At 39.0% G+C, this 22,946-nt stretch overlaps 1 protein-coding gene across 1 annotated transcript; it reads right to left on the bottom strand.

Annotated features, from left to right (window-relative positions):
- Nucleotides 1–710: 710 nt before the first annotated feature.
- Nucleotides 711–22,372, bottom strand: gmps (guanine monophosphate synthase). The gene is made up of 16 exons (XM_067419096.1): nucleotides 22,180–22,372; nucleotides 19,799–19,977; nucleotides 18,477–18,591; nucleotides 17,052–17,149; nucleotides 16,820–16,923; nucleotides 16,488–16,681; nucleotides 13,063–13,228; nucleotides 12,087–12,238; nucleotides 11,638–11,811; nucleotides 10,259–10,364; nucleotides 9,541–9,656; nucleotides 8,567–8,692; nucleotides 7,302–7,417; nucleotides 6,020–6,150; nucleotides 4,687–4,859; nucleotides 711–2,544 (listed from the first exon to the last, which is right to left on the bottom strand). The coding sequence occupies exons 1-16, from the start codon at nucleotides 22,204–22,206 to the stop codon at nucleotides 2,443–2,445; spliced, it is 2,079 nt and encodes a 692-aa protein (XP_067275197.1). The 5' UTR covers nucleotides 22,207–22,372; the 3' UTR covers nucleotides 711–2,442.
- Nucleotides 22,373–22,946: the final 574 nt, after the last annotated feature.

Here is a 22,946-nt window from a genome sequence, read left to right on the forward strand (position 1 = left end):
TACAACCCCAGTGAGAAAGATAAAGGGGACTATAGTGAGAAACACTCAATAAAGACACAAAGCAAACATATACAATTCTAGAATTTATACGGCAAGAAAGGAGAGAAACATTTAGAAAAAACAATTTGAATATTCAGTAGACTTTATCCATTTTTGCTTAGTCTTTTTATTCTCTGAAATTTTCTGGGGACCCCTTAGAACCTTCTGGAGGACCCCTGGGGGTCCCCGGACCCCAGTTTGAAAACCCCTGGTCTATATCACATAATAGTCGCTTCAACCCGCGGGCATAGAAAACAACCCACGGGGGGGGGGGGGGGGGGGGGGATGCAGACTTGGCAACACAATGCAGTTGAGCTCTGTTGACATTTGACAATGCGTCGCTTCGTTGCTCTGATTGGTTGTAGGTCTGTCCAATTGATATCTTTCCTGGTTCGGTTGAAACACGCCCCATAATCACAGCCCAATGGAGCATCAGACTCATATTCTGACTAGAATTGAGTATGACCACGTCAGGCTAAGAAAACACTCCAACAATGTGCAAAACGCAGCTGGATTTCAGACCAGACGCCCATGGGGGATCAGATGGGCACCAGTGCATTTGATATTTAAACAATGTGGAAAACATTTGATAATAAAAAACGCTTGCGTCCCATTGCGTCAGGTGTATGATAGGGACCAAAAAGTCAGAATTGTGTGATATATAGTTGCAATTATCATCTTTTAAATCGTTTTATTCTGTGATGGAAACCATTTGTATATATATATATAGCATTAGAAATTTGACCATGCAGTTTCTATATAATCAATGAAGGAAAGCTCTTGTGATGAGAGAATCTGAACACAGAGTTCTTTATTAAAGCTCAGTTTGCGTTATACAAATATCAGTTTCAAACTGCATGCGGTGGCTTGGTCTGAGGCACAATACTAAGGTAAAACAGCATTGTTCATGTTTAGACAAAAAAAAAAAAGGAGGGAAAAAAAAGAGGCAGCGGGGTGGGGTGGGGGGGTCAACATAGAATTGCATAAATTAAACTGAATATCATATGCAATATTGCAGTTTACCCACTTAACTTGTTAGTTGTATTTTTAATAGACAAGTAAAATATACACGATAAATGTGACACTGAGAAAAAGACATTAAGAGCAATTAAGACAAGGGAGTAAGTTCATCTTGCATTGAGTTTGTTTGCTATCGTGACAACAGAAGGTTTTGAAATGAAATATTTAAAGACAATAAATACCGAGCATGTAATTCATATCACAACAATTCTCTACATCATAAATTAGAGGGTCGGACGCCGAACGCCCTCCGAGCTCCCTCTCTCTATACATACAAGAGCACGCTTCTGTTAAAGGAGTGGAATATTAAAAACGAGGCCACACATCGACAGTAACTTAAGCCCAACTTCGCTCAAAAGGACTCGGCGTACGTCCCTGTCAATCGTCTATTCTTCCTCCCTCCGTTAATCTCCTTTCATTTGCCTTCGGGAACACTATTGCTCTACCTAGCACAAAAAATACCAAGGCCTTTATTGGTGAAGAAAATAAGTACACTGCTGATCTTACACGTTTATAAGACCAGCCCAGGCAAACTCATTTAAAATGCAGACATCAGATATTACACTTATCACTATTCAAACGTTAATAATCCTTTTCTTGAAAACGAGAGAGAAAAATAATGCAGCATAAAATAATGTCATATCCCTGAAAAAAAAAACAAAAAAACAAAGTAACCAAAAAACACAAAAAAGGAAAACAGGCACAAATTTCAGGAAGCCTCCAGACTTAGGAGTCTCCTTCACAGCAGAAGCTCTGTGATAACCCCACCCATCCACGTAAAGAGCGGCCGTCTGATCTCGTCTGTATTTGGCAAATAAACATCGATTGGTCACGGTTTAAGAAACTACTGCTAGTCCTGAAGAGTTCAGGCAAGAAATCCAAACCCACATCAACCCTGGGATAGTGAAAACAAGCTCTTAAAAGGCAGAAAGCGGCAACACTTGATCCTTGAATCTTGTGTTAAATAAAAACAAAGTTGTTTTGTTCGTGTCGTGCTGCACATGGACAGTCGACTGCCTTATAACAGAAAATATGGACCTGTCACAATGCATTAAACACAGAGCCAATACAAAAAACTAATTCAATGTATCATCATTATTATTCTCAGTGAAGAGGATAACAACAACAACAATTATAATACCAATAATATTACAACCGACCCCAAAAAATGTGGCCGGACTGAAGTAGCGATGTCAGCTTAGCGCCGATCACAGTACAACCTGCCATTGTAGGGAATGTTCCGGTCTCAGTGGGACAACGACAGGGTGGTGCGTGCCTAAAGGGGGCGCGGGGGTGGAGCCGAGGGGGGAATGTTACAGTACCGGGAAAGGGGGAGGTAGAAGAGGAGTCGACGAGGATAAGAAGGTACAACAGTCCACTGCTCTACTCCCATTCGGTGGTTCCTGGCGGCTTGGACGTCAGGTCGTACATCACCCTTGAGATGCCAGGGATTTTCTTGATCTCGTTGACCATTTTGAGAACCACCTGCGGCCAGAGGAGCACGAGTTAGCGGAAGTAGGGGTGTGCGACAATGTAGTTTCAACAATGTGCGATCTGACATTACAGAGCATGTCCCTCATGTTACAAACACATCTAGAGACCACACACATTCATTGTTAAAGGGGGGGTGAAATGCTGTTTCATGCATACTGAGCTTTTTACACTGTTAAAGACTTGGATTCCCATCCTAAACATAGACAAAGTTTCAAAAACTAATGTTGGACGTTTGATGGAGTATTTCTGTGTTAAAAATACTCCTTCCGGTTTCTCACAAGTTTCGGAGAGTTTTTTTCGAGTATGGGTCGGCTTGACGTTAATAGAGCGGAAGGTCCTTGTATGGGCTGTACGGGCTCTTCTCCCGGTAGGGTGTGCGCGCGCGTGACTAGAGCGAGAGAGGAAATGCACGCCCGTAAACACTCAGGGTGCAGATCCAGTCGTCCGTGAACACTTCTGTCGTTATAGTCCGCGCCGCGCTCCACTTTATTCCTATGGGTGACGTCGAGCAACTTCAACGCTTCAGCACAGCATTCCGGGAAGGCAGCGCTGCATTTGAACCGATTTGAACGCAGAAATGCTTCAGTCGCATCGCAAAGTGGATCTCCACACTCCAAGAAGTGTGTTTTTGACGGAGCGGTCCCAGCGATAAAGGTTCGGTCCTGCTTTGGAAGCAGCCGGTGAGTAAAACTGCTTCAAATGTCTCTGCTGTCGGCTATCGCCGTGTGAGTAAACATCAGTAAACGGCACGATCGCGTGCTTCGTCATTCAAATGCACTAACGGACTTCATTGCTGTTCTGTGTAACTTATAAAGTTACACTAGTCTGACGTGCAAAACCGTTTTGCTTGCTACTAAGGTTTGGTCGCATACAATAGTCCATAAACCGAATCATGTCCTCATAAACTGCGAGTAAAGACAAATGTTGACAGGCCACTAAATACAGTCCATACCACAGAGACGGACGTCCTGCTGTTGCTGTTTCTATTTCAGCCTCCGAATGATTCTGGATCATATATCTATTAGCTGAGATCGATAGCAAGGGCTTCTCCACACTTGAGGACGTCACCGCTTTGTGTGCGCTCGTCATTATTTAGCTCCGCCCACTCGATACGCCTCCAGGCACTCGTTTTTTTCCGGAAAGACTCGGTACAGCCCATATTTCTTTACAAATATAATAAAACTAAAGACTTTTCGGAGATATGAAGGATGCAATACTACTCTATAGGTGCTCAAGATTGACATGAGATTGACTGAAACTGAGTGTTTCACCCCCCCTTTAATATGGTGACTTATATTTTAGATGCAATATTGCCCATTTTTGCTCCATTTCAGCACTGAAAATGGTTCCAAACAAAGCTACAGGACTGTTTTTAGTCTCTGAGAAACACGCGGCGGTGAATGAACAAATAGTTTGAATGAATGATTCAAAGACTCACTCGTTTAGACAGTCAAATCATTTGTTCCTGAATGAATTGTTTGAATTAATGATTCAATGGTTCACTCATTAAGACGATCTAATGCTTCGTTCCTGAATGAATCAGTTGAATCTCAATAACTCGCTGCCACCTACTGCCGGTTTTAATTTAACATTTATTTGAGTATTTTTTCATTTTACTTAAATCATTTCATAATATCAATATTTCAACTTTTTTATGTTGGTTAAAACATCATTTACTCATTAGTAACATGCAGCTGAAATGCATTCATGTCGCTCTGAGCTCATTAAACAGTCTCTGTAAATGATCTAAATGCCACTTCAGATTCAGATTCTCTGTTTCCTCTGCATTGCAACAATGATTTTTGTTGATACTGATTGCATTTTATTGGTAACAGCCAATTAAATGTAAGAATTTGACACAAATAATGACGCATATATTTAATTAGGTTACAAAAGTGGCTTTATAAAGGTAAAATGTCCATACACTGTAAAAATCGATTTAAACTTATTGGAAAAGATGATCTGTGTCACTGCTGCGAACTGACTCCACAGTCCCAAAACAATAAACACACTCAGCAAAATATCATCTAATTATAGCGATCAATAAAATCCCAGAGATATTGAGATATTATTGTCAATGTCGCACACCGTTTAATGGGAAGGTTTATGTGTGGCTGGAGGGTCTGATCTCACCTCTTCCGGGATTTGGTTGTCTGGAGTAGCGGCAATGCCGGTCATGAAGTCGCTGGTGATGAAGGTTCTGATGACGACGGACCGTCTGCAGGACGGCTGCTTCTGCAGCGGGTCACGATCAAAGTGCAGTGGGGTGAGGATGACTGGCATCTGGCTGATTTTACTCGAGTAGCCTGGATATAAAGCACAAAACATTATGGTAATAGTACAATATAAACAGTAATAGCACTATGATAATATCTAGCACCAGTAATCAGTGTTGGGTAAGTTACTCTAAAAAAGTAATTAATTACTAGTTACTAATGATATCTTTAATAGTGTAATTAGATTACTGTACAAATTACTCTCTCCAAAAAGTATTTAATTACTTATTACTTTCTAAATCCTATCAACCTCAACCAGTTAAGTGATTCAAGGATAGACATGAAACGACTTCAAATAAATAACATAAAACTACAAGTATTCTTATAAAGTGACCAAAGTATTACAAATGTAAGATGATACACACAAACATGCATTTTAAAGTTAGAATTTAAATTTTGATGTTAATTCCACTATTATATATAATAGTTCTGCAGTCTATACACAGTATTTAATTCAATTATATCAGGAGTAACTGTAATTAAATTACAGAAAAAATAAGAGTAATCCCTTACTTTACTTTTTCAAAAAGTAAGTGATTAAAAACTTAGTAACTAGTTACACCCAACACTGCCAGTAATCTATCTAGTCTAAATGGCACTCCAACATAGAAGGCAGGGGTATTCACCCAAAAATTATCCCATCATTTACTTGCCCTCAAGCCATCCTAGGTGTATACGAGTTTCTTCTTCCAGACAAACACAATCTGAGATGTATAAAAAAATATCCTGGCTCTTCAAAGCTTTATAATGGCAGTGAATGGTGTCTGAGTTCGGCTGAAAGAAGGTCATATACACCTAGGATGGCCTGAGGGAGAGTAAATTATGGGATCATTTACATTTTTGGGTGAACTATTCCTTTAATGCATGTTGCCACCCATTATAAAACAGGAAAAAATACAATGATTCCATGTGTAGCTACTACTGCCAAAGAATCATTATAGAGGAGAAGATAGACAAAAGTGAGACAGTCTACACACATCCAAAACATGTTGGCTCATCAGTGTGGGACTTGTATAGTAAAATAAAAAAAACAGTACCATTTGCAGTGTGAAGTTGTCTAACCAAGCAGAGATGTATCTGTGGTGAAGTGTTTACACAGCTCTCGCAGCAGCCGTAGCTGTGGTGGGAGTGTTTACACATGGAAAGGTTATGACAATAATGAAGCAGGCAGTGAGACAGCCAGCTCTTACCGGACTCCCTCAAAATGGAGTGCGCTACAAAATCAGCCTGTCTTAGCGTGCTCAGTACACCAGTGGTCAGGAAGGTGGGCGTGATGTCAGTGGGCGGCTCCTTTACATGTGACCCAAAGACGTAAACAACTCTGCAAAGCAAAAGATGAACAAGAAACACAAGTGGGGCACAAAATAAGACCTTTATTGACATGAACAGAAGACATATTAAATGGTTAGTTCATCCAAAAAAGAACATTATGTCACTTATTACTCACCCTTAAGTCATTCCAAACCCATAAGACTTTTGTTCATCTTCGAAACAAAAAGTTATTTTTAATGAAATCAGAAAGTTGACAGCTACGCAATTACCACTTGAACTTCAAAAGTTCATAAAACTTTATCCATATGATTTGAGCAATTTAGTCCAAATATTCTGAGGAGACTTGAGACTTGTGTTATATGATGAACAGATTTAATTTAGGCTTTTATTCACATAAACATACATCAACGCACACATCAGTTTTTGTAAACGAATGATCAAGCCTGTTCGCTTGACCTGCGAGAACCAATGAGGTTCATCCTCGTGTTACGCAGCACATTGGAGCTTCAGCGAGAACCAATGAGGTTCATTCACAGGCTTCATCAAAAACAATCTTCATTTGTGTTCTGAAGATAAACTAAAGTCTTACAGGTTTGGAATGACATGGTGGTGAGGTTTTAATGACATCATTTAGGGTGAACTAACCCTTTAAGGCACACATTAAAGGACTATTTCATAATAAAAATTGTGTCCAACTTACAGTTCCATTCAAAAGTTTGGGAAAAAATGTTTTATTGTGTATGAAAGTCTTCTTTCATGCCCACCAAGGCTGCATTAATTTGATCAACTTCACAATATTGTGAAACTGTAATATATTTTAAAGTGTAATTTATTCCTGTGATCAAACTGAATTAACTCCAGTCTTCAGTGTCACATGATCCTTCACAAATCATTCTAATGTGATGATTTGATGCTTTAAAAAAAAAAAAAAAAAGCATTTCTTATTAGTCAATGCTGAAAAGAGTTGAGCCGTTTCATATTTTTGAGGTTTCTTTGATGAACATAAATTGTTTGTAACACTATAAAATGTCATTTGATCAATTTAATACATCCTTTCTAAACATACATACACACATACATTTTCTGGCGATTTTTTTGGTGGTTTTCACTGGTGAAAGAGTCAGTGAACAGTCCTAAAGCTCTTCAACATGGTTGGTGGAATTAGAGCTGGAGCAAAGTGCCAAACTGATGTGTCATTACCTGTTGATGGAGTGACAGATCCGAGGGATGAGTCTGGCCAGGAACATCAGTGAATCCCAGTGAGGGGCCTCTTTACTGCTCACCCCACACACATAACTGTAGGACCGGGAGTCACCCTGTACAGACGGATCATACGGACCCAGAGTTAGAACATGCTCCAACATCTCAGGAAAGCCAGAAATATTCATTTTAAACATTTGTACAGAATGAGTGCATCCTTGCTGTGGAAAGACACCAACTGTTAAACTATTAACCATTAACAAGGAGCATAAATACAGTGCACAGTATTTAAAACTCTTCCCCCCTCTGTGTGTCAGCATGTCCCAGCTCAGAGTCTGGAGACGGTGGTAATTTTAGCACAGCCGTGGTATAGTAGGAGGCCGTTTGTAAGAGGAACACCCAGTCATGCATCACCAACCAATGTGGTGAGACGCTGACCGGCTCTGTCTGGACCAGTGACTAAGAACAGAAGCAAACCGGCCTCCTCTAGCACTATGATTGAAAACCTGTTTATAAATACAAACATCATGAGACCAGCACATCGCAGCAGAGGAACATACTATATGCTGATATGATACAGACTGTCCTGCACTGAAAGTGCTGTTCTTTGACAGTCTCATCTCAACTATAATTAACATCCAAATGAAACAAAGCAATAGAGACAGAATAAGTAACTCTGTGTGTCAAATGAGGGTGTGTTTAAAAGGCTAACCACAGAAATGTCAACATGTTGGCACTATGCAGTCAGACAGGTCGTTCCGTGTAGTTTTGGAGACGATATAAATTAAATCTAAAACAAGGGAGGAGTGTGGTGGACAGGGGTCAGACTCATCATAAGGCACTCTGACTGGTGTGTTGACACAGATTCCTCCCATGAGCCTTCATTAAAATGCTGTGACTTGTAGCACAGTAGACCTTCTATTGGCTCAGACCAGACGGGATAGCCTTCGTTCGTTATCCTTCGGGTGTCTATCGCACTTTAAAACACAACGAGCAATCTAGTCATTTATATAGATCAGTGGTTAAGACTAGTCAAAAAGTAACCTCCTGCCAAATACTTTTAACTTTATCTCAGTTACTGAACACTTTCGCATGAGTGACAGCTATGTGCACAATGCCATCTGTAATTGAAGTGACACTGCTTTCACACCACTAGCTGTCATTACCAGTGAAAGACATTTTGTGCAACGCAACAAATACAGTGAATAATTCCTACGATCACATTACGAATTATGTCTGAATGGTGTGTGGATAACAAGGCTTACCTGTACACCGACAGTTTTGATTGGCAGCAGAAAGGCATTTAGTGAATGAAGGCTGGTGATCTGCATGAGTTTCTCTTCCTCCTCATCTGATATGCATGACTTCACTCTTTGAAGAAGGGTGTGAGGCTGAACGGATTGACATCAAAATGATTGATATTTTATAGTACATTACATATTACATTTATTTGAAAATCCAAAGGAACGACATGCTTTCAAGTATCCATTTTCACCTTAAAATCAGAAAACTTACTGTTAAAGGTGCAGTAAGTAAAAATGCCTTAAATCAAGACCTAAGCAAACAATTTTGTGAAAATTTGAAAGATGTCTGTGCTGGAAAAAAATGTGTTTGTGTTTAGGCTGGGTTAACAGGAGGGAAAAAATGGATTGGACCAATCAGAACGAGCACCACAACACTCTTGTAGCCAATCAGCGGTAGGGGGCTGGTCCACTCATGATGGGGGAGGAGAGTGTGTGAGCCAATCAGCAGTAGGGGGCGTGTCAACTCATCAGGGGGAGGAAAGAGAGCGAGCAAGAGGGAGATTTGAAGAAGGACTGTAGAAAGAGAGATGGCTGAGAGATGGCCGCATTCATTTTAAAAACAGCTTTCCAGCATAAACAGGAAGGCCTGAAACCGGATGCCAAGATTGCTTTATTTCTGCTCCACACATGAATAACAGTGGTCTTTGACAGAACCAAGATAGACAGTATGTTGCTATAATCACAGCTGATTTATTCATACTTGTGTGAGCTGTCTGATGCACCAGCTGTAAGTGGTTGTTAGCGTTGCATAGTGTGTTTGTTATGTTGGGGGCGGAGCAATGAAGGGAGGGGTGTGTTTGTCTGTGTGTTGATTTCAGAAATCAACAGTGTTTCTCAGAAATCACTTACTGCACCTTGAAGTTGAAAAGATTAGTTATGTAAGGTCAGTCCCAATAATTCAGCCAACAAGAAGCAATGTTTAAACATGCACACACCTTTTTGACACTGGCAGAGAAGTCTGTGATGATTTTCAGGATGTTGTTGGTCTCGGCGAAGTCTTTACAGACGTATGGCTCATCAGCACAGATCACTCTAATGGCCAGACCGGGACCTGCGGCACACATTACAAACATTTTCAGCAAAGCAAATTTCAGAAGTCATTAATCATTACATGTATATCAAGCATTTCAAATGTATGCATAACCTACACATTCACAATTATGGGTGTCAATAAGATTTTTGGTTTCTCGCAAAGCCAGCATTAGTTAAAACAATGCTATTGTGAAATATTACTTCACTTTAAAATAACTGTTTTCTATGCGAATATAGTGTAAAATGCAATTTGTTCAAGTGATCAAAGATGAATTTTCAGCATTATTACTTCAGTCTTCAGTGTCACATGATCCTTCAGAAATCATTCTAATAGGCCGATTACATGACCAAAGTAGTATGTACAAATTCACAGTACTCATAAAACATTAGGCGAAAGGTACCTGGATGACCTATAATGTAGTACCTTCTTAACTTATTAATAGTTAGTAAGGGTAAGATTAAGGGATGTAGAATATGGTCATGCAGAATAAGTATTTAATATGTGCTTTGTAAGTAAACCAGCCAATATCCATGCAAGTTATTAATAGTGAAAATTGAACCCTAAAATAATGTGTTAACAAAAAATGAAATTGGGGATTTGAAGGTTTCTGATGTTCTCACCAGGGAAGGGGTGTCTGGAGACGATCTCTTCAGGGAGACCCAGCTCTCGGCCTAGTGCTCTCACTTCATCCTTATGGAAATCCTTCAGTGGTTCGATTACTTTACCCTGAAGGGCACAACGTTCAGAAGAGTCAGCAAATAACAGTTAAGAAGAAGGCATCATAGAGTTTCATAAAGAGGAGAGACTCCATATTGCGTGCCTCTATTCTGTCATAACACAGGAGCCTCTGAATACTGCAACCAAATAAATTATAAAACCACACTGTCTGCTCAAGTCCACCAATATTGACAAAAGAAACTGCTTAAATGTGAGCATTTAAAATAAAAAGAAAATGCACAAGCATCACAGATTAAGATTTATCAAAAGTACAAAATAAAGGATTATTCAGTTACCAAACTACAGGTGGGTTTATTATTTTATATTATATTATATTAAATTTATATTATTTTACTTTAATGGTAAACCAGTATGGCCTGGTTTCACAGACAGGGCTTAGACTAAGCCAGAATTAGGCCTTGATACAGCTCAATTAGGGCTTTTTTTTATTATCGAATCATTACTATTGGTCACTATTCATACTTGTCTGTGGGTTTTGCAAACATTAATAAACTAATGAAAAGTATTAAAGAGCTTGTGACCAAACTGCATTGGATATTCAAACCTCCTCCCCGCCTCTATCGTGAACGAAGTGGGACACAGTGTGGAACATCTCTGCTTGTTTGCAATGCAAGGGGAAATTGTTGTTTGAATAAATACAGCATTTTCTTTATTCAAGAAAAACTATTTTATAAAATTATTTTTTTTGTATATGAGGAACGGTTAGGAGTGTTAGTCTAGCATTTGTCGGCAAGTCATAGCCAATACGATCCTAAATCTTTTATAACATGAGATTTAGACCAAATGACAGAAAAAACTGAACACCCATGAAGGTACCAAAATGTTATAACTTGTAAGTAGAAAAAATGTAATGCGATCTACTTCTGTGTACTAATGACTGACAAAACACGCATGTCTGACATTTATGGATCAAAACCCTCGTGACTCCATTTGAGCTTGACTTTGGTCAAACGCGAATAATACGATATGCATCTGACCCTTTATAAAGCCACAATATCAACTCTGACAACAGTTTTTAACTATTAAAAAAAAATCATTAGAAAACAATAAAATATATATATATATATATATGGGGGCCCATACATTTATTTACCCTGTCACAATATGAGGTAAATCTGGCCCTGGATTCAATGGAGAGTTACAGAATTAATGAGGAAACGGGTTTATCTTGTATTAGGACATGTTGCAGGCAAGACTCGAACCTGCAACAGCCATGCTGGAAACATTGCTCAACACAAACTTGGTTGATGTTGATCTTTACCTCGTCTCTGAGTTTGCGGATGAGCTCTGTGTCATTGTGGTGTGTTTTGATCACTTCTGCCTTCCCGCTAGCGAGGTGAGACGCACTCTCAATAAGGTCTGGCCGGAGCGTCCCTTGTGCCAAGAACACATCCTCTGGCTTCAGATTCATCTCTCCAATCACCTCATTGGCCACCTGAGAGAGACAGCACATTCGAGACTTACTGTTCTCATATTATAGTCCATCATCTGCTTCACATTCTCAGATCACTTCACAACACAAAAGACTTTAATGCTCTATAAAAGGTTTATTATTCTCCAAGCAAAGTCTTGTTCGATGTGTACACAAGACATTTTAACCGAATCAATACTGACATTGACAGTTCCCCACGCTAATATCATTACACAACCATCTGATAATAATGAAGACGTCAGGGCAGATAGTTATCTACAAAAAGCAGAGCTACACACTTTTACAAATGTATCCCCAATGATCTTCCGCTTCTCTTCTGGATTTGTGGTCATGTTGAGCGTTTTGCTGATGCGTTTCCTGGGTGTGCGGTCCTCTTCTGAGATTGGCAGGGTCGTGGTGCCATTGTAAAAGGTGTGTGCTGCGTTTACAACTGTGAAGCAGAGAGCGATGTTATAGTTATAACACTGAAGTTATAGAGGACCAAACCTGAAGAAATAAAAAGTGAATGAATGAGTAAATGAATGAATAAATAAATAAATATACAAATATGTAAATTAATAACCAGATAGACAAATACACGTGTTAATAGGAAAATAAATAACAGAATAAACGACTTAATAAATAAATGATTAATTTTTAATCAAATAAAAAATTATTATCTTCAAATCATTTCTGTTGAGTTCAAAATCTGTGCGAGTCAGATGGCACTACAGTTAGACGTGACGTCTATTATACTTGCTTCTGATAAGTACTATTGAAACGTCTCTCTCAATGGGTCAAACTCCTGGAAATATTGAGAAGTTGTTTGGTGTCTGTGTAAGAACTATCCGACGGCCATTTACTCTAAAAATCTCCTCTATCGCTCTTCAATTATACACTTGAGCTCTCAACCAATGATGCGCTGAAGCTACACAAGGATCGCCCTAACCATTTCAATGTTGCAAAGGGAAAAGCAAAAATGAAAGAATCAATAAATAAATGTAAAAATAAATGAATCCATAAATATAAAAAATATATAAAGTTGGGTGAGAAACATACATTAACATGATAAATGGGTGATAAACATACATTAGTTGGGTGAGAAATGTTTTTTTTCCTCAAAGGAAAACTATCGGTATTGAATAATTGGTATCACTGGTAAATATGTAATGAATTAAATTAAAAAATAAACTTGACACATTACAATAATGCATAAACAAACAACTAATGCATGCTAAACAACTGAACTGACTTGACCTGTGTATCAAATGTTACCTTTGAGTTTGATGCCGAGTTTAGTCAAGGCTTCCTCAACACTCTGGCTCTCTCTCTTCCTCATGAACCCGTTGTCGATGTGAACTGCAATCACCTGCTCCTGGTTTAGGGCTTTATTCAGCAGGGCCGTGCACACGGTGGAATCCACACCACCACTCAATAACACCTACACACACACACACACATCCTGATTTAAGACTCACTTCGGACTCTAACTGTAAACAAGACATCCCATAAAACCAAATGTTCAAATGCATAGAATAAACAGTACACCAAAGATGACTTTAGGGGGACAATTACTATATTTCTATGCTCATTAATAGATAATAAATCCAATATAAATCCTCAGTTCACTCTCTAGAGAGAAGACCCACTTCGCAGAAGCTCAGGGAGGAAATCACCTTGCTTTAGGAAAGAGAAGTAACTAATTGGCATTTTTAATTAGTTGCCCTCACACACACACACACACTCCGCCCAATCACTGCCTCAAGCAACAGCAATTAATAGAGAATTAGACAAATTAGAGTATTATGGCACTAATCACATATGTGCCTCCAACCAAACAAAAATGGCTTTAATAGATCAAGGAAGATCAATACTGCATTAGCCAACAATAACAGTAACATCCCCCTCACACACACACCAATTAAATTTAGGCTTTCACTCAATGCCAGTCTGTTAATTATTATAATTAGAGAATGATTTCTGTCATTAAATGGGTGTCATTTGTGTGCCACTATAACGGTGTTATTTTAGCATTATTTATTTACTATTATAGTATGTATGGCTATGTTAAAACTGCAGGCAAATCAGTTTCTTTTCTCAAATCAGATCTTTTCAGGCTGACTGTCGACACTATTTATTTTAAGTGATCAAATGAGATGTGTGTGTCTGTGCCATTGCCAGCCTATCTGCATGGTTTTCTTTGATAATAATGTAGGTGTAGCCACGAAAAATGGCATCACCCTGCTCTCCAAATGAGCTGTCTGTTGAGTCGCAGAACATCACTATATATACCAGACTGGTATTTATATATCTTTGTGTCCCGTTAGGGTTAGGTAATGCTGCCAGAGCATCCAGACTTAGACTGGGTAAATCCAGTACCGATCTGCCAGCGATTTGAATTCGCACTGCGGCTCAGGCTGGAAACCTGTACGACTTTTATCCTGCTCATTACAATGAAATGTAATGAATTATTGTTACAAATTTGTGGAGACCAATCACAAACCGGCATTTCAAAATCACATTCATATGTGGGTTGAATCAGATTTGAAAAAAGTTCTCGGTCAAGACTTTCAAAACCCCATCTGAATAAAATCTGGATATGCAAAAATTCAGATTTTTTTTCTGGCAGTCTGAATATAGCATATTACGGTGTGTTCACACGGGGCGTAGGAGTTAACGCTTGACGGAGGGCACGGCTGAAGCTTGGTGCTGATGCGATCGTCATAGTGTCAACAGCCAATCACATTAAAACTTACTTGCCGCTTGGACCACAACACAACACAAAAAAACGCCTTTTTTGACAGCTAGTCTGTGAGACGAAATGGATGCCGATTTGGTGTTATGTGCGAATGCGATTGCCCCTGTAGTTGTTGTCAGTGCACTGCACAGGTGCTCAAAGCTGTTCAATCCTAAAAAAGAGCCGACAGCGGGAAGAATATCACGTACTGGTCCGGGAGCTGCGTCTGGATGGTTCACGGAGCAGTAATGAACACAATACGGTGATCTGATTGGATGACGCTGGCGCTTGAAAAGTTGAGAAATCTTCAACTTCTGCCGCTTGCAACGCGAGTGAAGCGACGCGACGGAGCCCACAATTCAGTTTGGCAACGGATGATGTCACCCATTCAAAGTAAATGGGAAGCGCTAACGCTTACGCCCCGTGTGAATGCGGCATTAGGCTAGTGTCAGAAGTCAAATACCTTAATTCAGAAAACGAGTAACGCATTCTATGGCACCCCTAGAGGGACATGGTTAAGTTTTCTGTAGCACTCTGTATTACAAGGCGTTCATGTTTCTAATGTACGACAAATATCTTCTCTATTAAAATATCCGGGCAGTACCACCGCTCCCTATACACAGAGTACAGGTGATTTCAATACCCTGCATTTTGATGCCAGCTCCCTGATACCTGCAAATTATATACAAAATAATTACATGAGAATGCAAAATCATTTAAAATATATTTTTCCCATCACCATGTCCCTTTAGTGCTCTGTAGAATCCATCATTTCCTTTCCGAATAAGGTATTCGGCATTGGGACACATTTGTAGTAATTTGGTTATGTGATTGTCATTTTATTATTATTTTTTTTATATTATAATATTATATTATTTTATATTTCTATTAAGCTTTAGCCTAGAAATCTAGACGCACCCTAGCGGCAGCAAATCTAATCTGCTGCGATTGTCATCTAGCAACTCTCAATACACTTCTGAGCTGTAAACGCCAAACTCTGGACGGGCCAATCACATCGTGTATAGAGTTGGTGGGCGGGGCTTAACATAATGACGGGCGAGTTGCGCTTGCGTGCTTCTAGTAAACACAGAAACTGGCGAACGGCGGTCTTTCGAAATTCGAATCAGCTTTGACCGCGACTCTGGAAGACTTGGAGTTAAGCTTTTCTCTGAGATAAGAACGGCACTGAAGTCATTCTTAAGAAGGGAAGATGTGTTCAGAGTTTTGCCGACCGGATACGGCGAAAGTTTAATCTGTCAACAAGCTCTGCTTCACCTTCGTTGCTCTGGTTGGTTGTAGCGCTATCCAACTGCGTGCACGCCGTGCAGAGGGAGCTTTGAAAGACAACCGTTTATCCGCCCCTTCGGATTGAGCTGTCAATGGTGAGTTTCCAAACCAAACATCTTGATGTGGGTCTGGCTTGTCAGGCTAATTAAGCTTTATTGTTTTAATAATTTTAGTAATGCAACTTAAAATGTTATATACCAAAATAACTAGCTTCCGACAGACGGCCTACGCAAGTCTATTTACGACAAAATAATAACCCCTGACGCAATAGACGACCCAGGATGTAGGAGTAGTGTAAGCTTTGACGCCGCTCGCGGGTCAAACAAATAGTGCTGGGCAACAAACTCAAGCTCCTCGAAATCCTCTGACATTTCTCAGGTTAGGCTGCTCATTAGTGACCAGTGTTTTGTTTCGCTCTATCCTCTGCACTTCCGCCTTTGTGAACATCATGCGTCAGTTCAAGGGCTACTCTTTCACCGGAAATCGATGCGTACAATTTTCAACTTTATTTTCAATAACCAAAAACTGATTTAAATATATTTAGTTAACAATAACACTGATAACAAAAGTTTCCTGTGAGATGCTCTTATCTGCAATTGGTCCACATCACAGAAAAACACATACTTCACCTGCAACTGATCAATGAATAATTTAAAAATGGATTTATAGTACTTACCAGAACTTTGGATTTGTCCACCTTCTCTTTAATCTCCGCGATGCAGGACAGCTGACGGTTCTGTACGGTGAAGTTACTGCTGCAGCCGGCAATCTCAAACAGGAAGTTACGTAGCATGTCCATCCCCCTCTCAGTCAGATCAACCTCTGGATGAAACTGAGTACCATAAAGTTTCTTCTGTTCATTAGCAATGCCTGAAACAGAGATGGACGCGGTAAACGTCTCAAACCATAAACACTCACAGCAATAACAAAGCATCCAGCGCCAGACACGTTCACAAACGCCTTTTTAGGATATGAAGTGTCTAGGAAAACATCTTCAGGTCCACCCACCTGCAACAATGTTTCCAGACTGTGCAACAATCTTGAATCCTTCTGCTACTTTGTCCACACTGTCTCCATGTGTCAGCAGAACCGCCTCCTCCTTTTGCAGGCCCCTTGAAACACACAAAAGAGTTTCAGAATAAGATATTACAGTTCTACACACTTTTTTCCTCACTTACGGCGAGTGACACGACGGCGACAATACACAAGCTCGCCACTGACATAATAAAGGGACACATACCTGAAGAGAGAGCAGGAATTGTCCAACGCTATGTCAAAAACACCATCCTCCCTCACACTCTTCCTGTGCACCGTGCCTCCAAACACTTTATTCATCATCTGGCGAACACACACAAAAAAAAAAACAGTCAGTCTTTTGACATAAGTGTATTTATAAATTATTTTTATTAAAGAAATTAATACTATTTTCAGCAAGGACACATTAAAATGTATCAAAAGTGACAAAAACATTCATAATGGAACCATATTTCATATAAATGCTGTTCTTTTGAAATTTCTGTTGATCTAATAATCCTGAAAAAGCAGTACAACTGTTTTCAACATTGATAATAATCAAAAATTAGCATATTTTGGTGCTTTTCCAGTGCACGGTGCGGTACGGTACGGCTCGGTATGGTTCGCTTAAATAGTACCAGCTCGGATGAGGTTTCAAACATGCCGTACTGATAATAAAAAGTCAGATCGTCAGATCACTGATTGTTCAGAGAATCGTCACTACTATTAAAGGTTTTTGTGACAGTGATATAGCGGTTGAGATCCTAAACACATTACAGCTAAATACAAGATTAGTTTACCCTTGTGTGCCGTTTACAAGATTACAGTTTACTATGTTCAAATAGAAAAGTTATTTTAAAGGCACAATATGTAAAAAAAAGAATCAAAATACCCCAAAACCACCAGAACAGTTAAATATTTTGTTGATTTGTGTACTTACATTATCCCAAATGTTTCCAAGAATACTTAAAACCAGCAAAATAAGCCATTGTATAACCTGGACACGGACCGTGTGTCGCCTATCAGTGACATCATACCCGCATTACCCTTGATTTCCGTTTTTATTTTCTAGAAACCATGGAAACACCAAAGCCGCTTTAATATATGATGAGTTTTATTAGACAGGTGAGCAACTGTTTGGATCATTGATGGACAGAAACGAATCATTGTCCTCCAGCTCAACACAGTTAGTCTCATTGTTTAAATCTGGTGTTCTTGATTTACTGTGAGTGACATGTTTTACCATGCCTAATATGATCTCTCACTGCAGTGTGAACAAGTGTCTCATAGCAGCCGCAGAGCGAACACACAGAGTAACATTATAACATAACTCTCAACACACTCAAATGTGTGTAATATGATAAGACAGTGCTGCGTCACCACACACACACACGAGCGGAAGAAGCGGAAGCGCTCGTCTGCAGCAGAATAAAAAAATCTTCGAAATCAATGCGTCATTAAGCTAGGCCTTTGTTTGAATAAGCAATCTCTAACAGCAAAAAATAACATTGCGGATTTAAATTGCAAAAAAAAAAAAATCTAGTGTATTTGATATTTAAATTAATGTCATTACTCATAATAAATATTTATAATAATAATAATTGTTGATCAATATTACTACTTTTTTTATTATTAATAATTAGTTTCTCACCTGCATTCCATAGCAGATTCCCAGAACTGGCTTCCCGATGGTGAATATGGCTGGATCAAACCAGGGTGCATCTTCAGCGTAGACAGAGTTTGGCCCTCCGGATATAATAATGGCCCTAAACAATTCGATATGCACATTATAAACCAATTTATATCAACCAAAATTGTTTCGTAATTATATCAAGTGGCTGAGAAAGATGGAAAGAGTCTGGGAAAGTTCTAATGCGAAGGCCAGATCATGTGATCCACTTATCTCTCCAACATGTGAGTTTCTGTCGTTCTATCAGCCTCAACGCTCAGCGCTTCATCAGCTTTGTTTCCTTTTACCTTCTCACCGGTGGAATGCACAGCACTCTACAAACTCACGCTGTGTTCTCTCAAGGACAAACCAACTGACAAAACACACCAATGTGCCTGTTTATCTTTACCGACTGGTGTTTTACACATTTGTAGAATAGGTTTTTAAAAGAGCAGCAGCTGGATGATTAGAAATGTACAACAAAATATATTTACGATCTCCAACGATGCTTTCATTGTGCCTTCTGTGTTCTGATGCTAAAGCTTGTTGGTTACCATATCAAACATTTCTGCTGTGCAATTGAATTAGTCTTTCCTGGCGCTTTTAAAAAGTTTAGTTCACCCAAAAATGTAAATTCTCTCATTAATTACTTACCCTTATGTCGTTCAACACACGTAAGACCTCTGTTTATCTTCACACACAGATGAAGATATTAGTGTTGAAATCCGATGGCTCAGAAAGGCCTTCATTGACACCAATGTCATTTCCTCTCTCAAGACCCATAAAGGCACTAAAGACGTCTTTACAAAGCCCATCTCACTACAGCAGCTCGAAAAAAACATTTGCACGGTTATGATTCAGTAAATCGAATCATGAGGATCGCATGTCAAACGGCTGAAATCACGTGACATTGGCGATCCGAATCATGACTCGATTCACTGATTCATAACGTTTGAAACTTTGTTTTGAAATTGGCCCATCACTAAATAAGTTGTTTTTTTGCGCACAAAAACTATACTCGTCTCTTTATAAAATGATTGTAGAGCCGCTTTAGTGAGATGGGCTTTGTAACGACATCTTTAGTACTTTTATGCGTCTTGAGAGAGGAAATGACATTGGTGTCAATGAAGGCCTTTCTCAGCCATCGGATTTCAGCACTAATATCTTCATCTGTGTGTGAAGATGAGCGGAGGTCTTACGGGTGTCCAACGACATTAGTGTAAGTAATTAATGAGAGAATTTTCATTTTTGGGTGAACTAACCCTTTAACATGAGAACCAAACAGCATCTACTGACGAGCTCACCTGAAACCCTGCTCTCTGATGGCGAAGGCGGGCGTCTCCAGTGGCAGAATCTCAGATTGGACGAACAGCTCTCGCACCCGCCTGTCAATCACTTTCCCATACTGTGCTCCCGCATCTAGGATCACCACAGCACCCTCGTAGGAACATAAACCATCTTTAGGCTCTCCCACGATATCCAGCTGCAGATACACAATGAAGAACACGTGCCACATAATTCCCCATGTCAGGCAAGTAAAATGCTACTAATTCAATTTGTGATGCATTTAAAGGCACATGTTTGCATGTGACTGAGACTACAGATGTGATGCTTCTGATAAAGGCAGACACGTGGAAGGAAATGTTCCATCTAATGCATACAACTATTACTGCACATTAATGCAGACACAAGATTTGAATGTATTGTTAAAAATGTGTGATATCAGGCATGTAAATGCAGTCCATTTACCATGTGAAATATAGTGTGTGTGTGTGTGGGGGGGGGGGGGGGGTCTGGTTTGGTAAAATATTTAAACATATATATATGGCCAGCTTACTTAAATATCAAATTAATTTTCCTGCATATATAACGTGCCAGTCCATTTTGGAAACATTGCTATATTTTTTTAAATGTTTTTGAAAAAAAAAAAAAAAAGAGATTATGCTCAACAAGCCTGCATTTATTTGATCAAAAATACAGAAGAAAAAAAAATATTATGAAATATTATAATGATTTAAAATAATGTTTTTATTTTATTTTAATATACATTCAAATTTATTTATTCCTATGATCAAAGCTGCATATTCAGCATCATTACTCCAGTCTTCAGTGTCACATGATCCTTCATAAACCATTCTAATATGATGATTATTATCAATTTATTATCAGTTGTGCTGCTTAATATTTTTTATAACCTGTGATTTTTTTTCAGGATTCTTTGATGAATACAGAAGTTTTTTTTTAAAAAAGAACAGCATTTATTAAAAATAGAAATCTTTTGTAACAATTTACACTAACGCTCAAAAGTTTGGGGTCAGTAATTTTTTTAAATAAATAAATACATTTACTCAGCACAGATGTGTCAAATTAAAAATGATAGCAAAGACTTATATTGTATTCTTAATACAATATTCATAATTCATAATACTTGTATTGTATTATATTGTTTTATATTTAAAAAGAAAAATGTTTTTACTTTTTTATTCATCAACGAATCCTGAACAAAGGTATCACAGGTTCCAAAAATATGATCACAGGAATAAATTACATTTTAAAGTATATTAATATAGAGAACCATTATCTTAAATTATAATAACATTTCACAATATTGCAGTTGTTCTGTATTTTTAGAGCACATGAGAAATCTGTCCAAAAAATACATAATTTTTAAGTAATAAAATTGGCAGCCTCCTCTTTAGATATCGTATTGGCATTAACCAGTACTATTTTCTTTCTAAAAATACAAAGCTGTCTATAGTTGGTCATATTTCTACATAATTATTATCATTATTTACTTTATTTTATGGACTCCAAATATGGAGCATGTACTGAATGGGTATCAAGTATGGTCAACTTTGAATCAGAAGAGTGTAGTGATGGATCATTATTTCAGAAAACACAGAGTGCAACACAAACTCATATAGTTTATAAGTACGAAACCCTCCCACGTGGTTTGTGTGCCCAAGAAAACAACACTTTATAACTGCCTAAAAAAAGAGTACAAAATGCCGGTAAAATGCGCTAAAGTTATTTAAATAAACACATGGAAGAGTGTAGTCATGTAATATGCAAAAATTAAAAAAATAGCAAGCATGACCCATTCTCCAGTGTGAAAATGCCCTGGCCTGTACACCATTCACAGCTCATAATAGCATGTTAACACAGAACAGCTCAACTTTACACAGCGATTTAAGCGATAAATGCTTTGAAGCTGCATGAAACTCAAAGGTGTTTCACGGGTGACTGTTCATTTCAGCCACAGCTACGAGTCCTCATTAGCAGTGGAGGCTCAGCATGTCACATTGATTGTGGCTAACTAGCATTAGCTTGTGCACTCGAGCCCCGGCTAACTGAACGCACGAGCTGGGCTGCGCACGCCGAGGCTCCGAGCTTCGCCTGGGGCATGCGATGAGCTCGCTATATCACATTCAGCACCGCGACATCAGCCCGGTAGAGTGCCGTAGGCAAGGACCGACCATATAAATCCTCCATGAGGGCAAACACGCACTAATAAATGTACAACAATCAGCCAAAGCGATAACCCCCCGAGTCGCCGCGCGCTGCAAGTTTCCAGCGCAGACAGGCCGCGTGTGAGTGGGGAGAACCGGTGGCGAGTACCGGTGATACGCAGTAGGACCGTTAAAAGAGTTTGGGTTCTGCTCCATGCTTAGGCCGGTTTACTGACCTTGCTATCCCCGTTACACAGTGCCATGAGTGCGTGATGTGGAGCGGACACTCCTGTCTTGCCGTGTTTCTGTTGTGAGCGTATTCAGCGGGTCCTCTCTATCTCTCCCTCACACACACACACTCTCTTTCTCTCTTCCGTGTGATCGTTGACGGTGTCACCCACTCTCCTGCTGGCCGCTTACTTACTACTACAGCTCCGTCACCGTATCGTCAGCCGGCTCGCTGGTAGGGAGGAGTTTGACGTTTGAGTCGGAGAAAGTTTCTGTTGGCTGGGGGGCCGCTGGTGGTTGGGGAAATTAGAGAATCAACAATTTCCATTATATCTACTATAAATAGTACTATATACAATACATCAATATATATGTAATATACAAACAAATTGAGATCATTTTCAGATTTAAATAATCAGATTTAAAAATGAGATCCAACCGTTGGTTTAATTATTTTTATTAAATTAAATTTAGGCTATGATGACGCGTTTTAACGGTCACCGGCATCGTAAATCCGGCATATATTTTTAAAGTTGTGAAAATACTATTTTGGAGTTTTTCTTTTGTTATTTCAGCAAATAACCACAAAAAAATATATATTTAACGTTTTATCCGTTCCTTCAGCTCAAAGCCCTAAAAAAAAAAAATTGGTCCAGAAAGCTATATCTTTAAATGACTAGATTGTATCAGTAAATAATATAATTTAAGTACATTCTTTCTATTTAAATTCAAAATAACCCTTTTAATTCAGCTCAGAATATCTCACATTGTGTCT

Source organism: Pseudorasbora parva, chromosome 16 (assembly GCF_024679245.1).
Source record: "Pseudorasbora parva isolate DD20220531a chromosome 16, ASM2467924v1, whole genome shotgun sequence".
NCBI lineage: Eukaryota > Metazoa > Chordata > Actinopteri > Cypriniformes > Gobionidae > Pseudorasbora > Pseudorasbora parva.

What these genes read in the sequence shown, in the direction of transcription:
- gmps (XM_067419096.1), bottom strand. Translation starts at nt 22,206, where the DNA reads ATGGCACTGTGTAACGGGGATAGCAAG. An exon ending in ACTCGGCATCAAACTCAAAG is followed by an intron (nt 12,239 to 13,062) that starts GTAACATTTGAT and finishes TCTGCTTCACAG; the next exon opens with TTGTAAACGCAGCACACACC. An exon ending in TCAAAACTGTCGGTGTACAG is followed by an intron (nt 7,418 to 8,566) that starts GTAAGCCTTGTT and finishes CCGTCTGTACAG; the next exon opens with GGTGACTCCCGGTCCTACAG.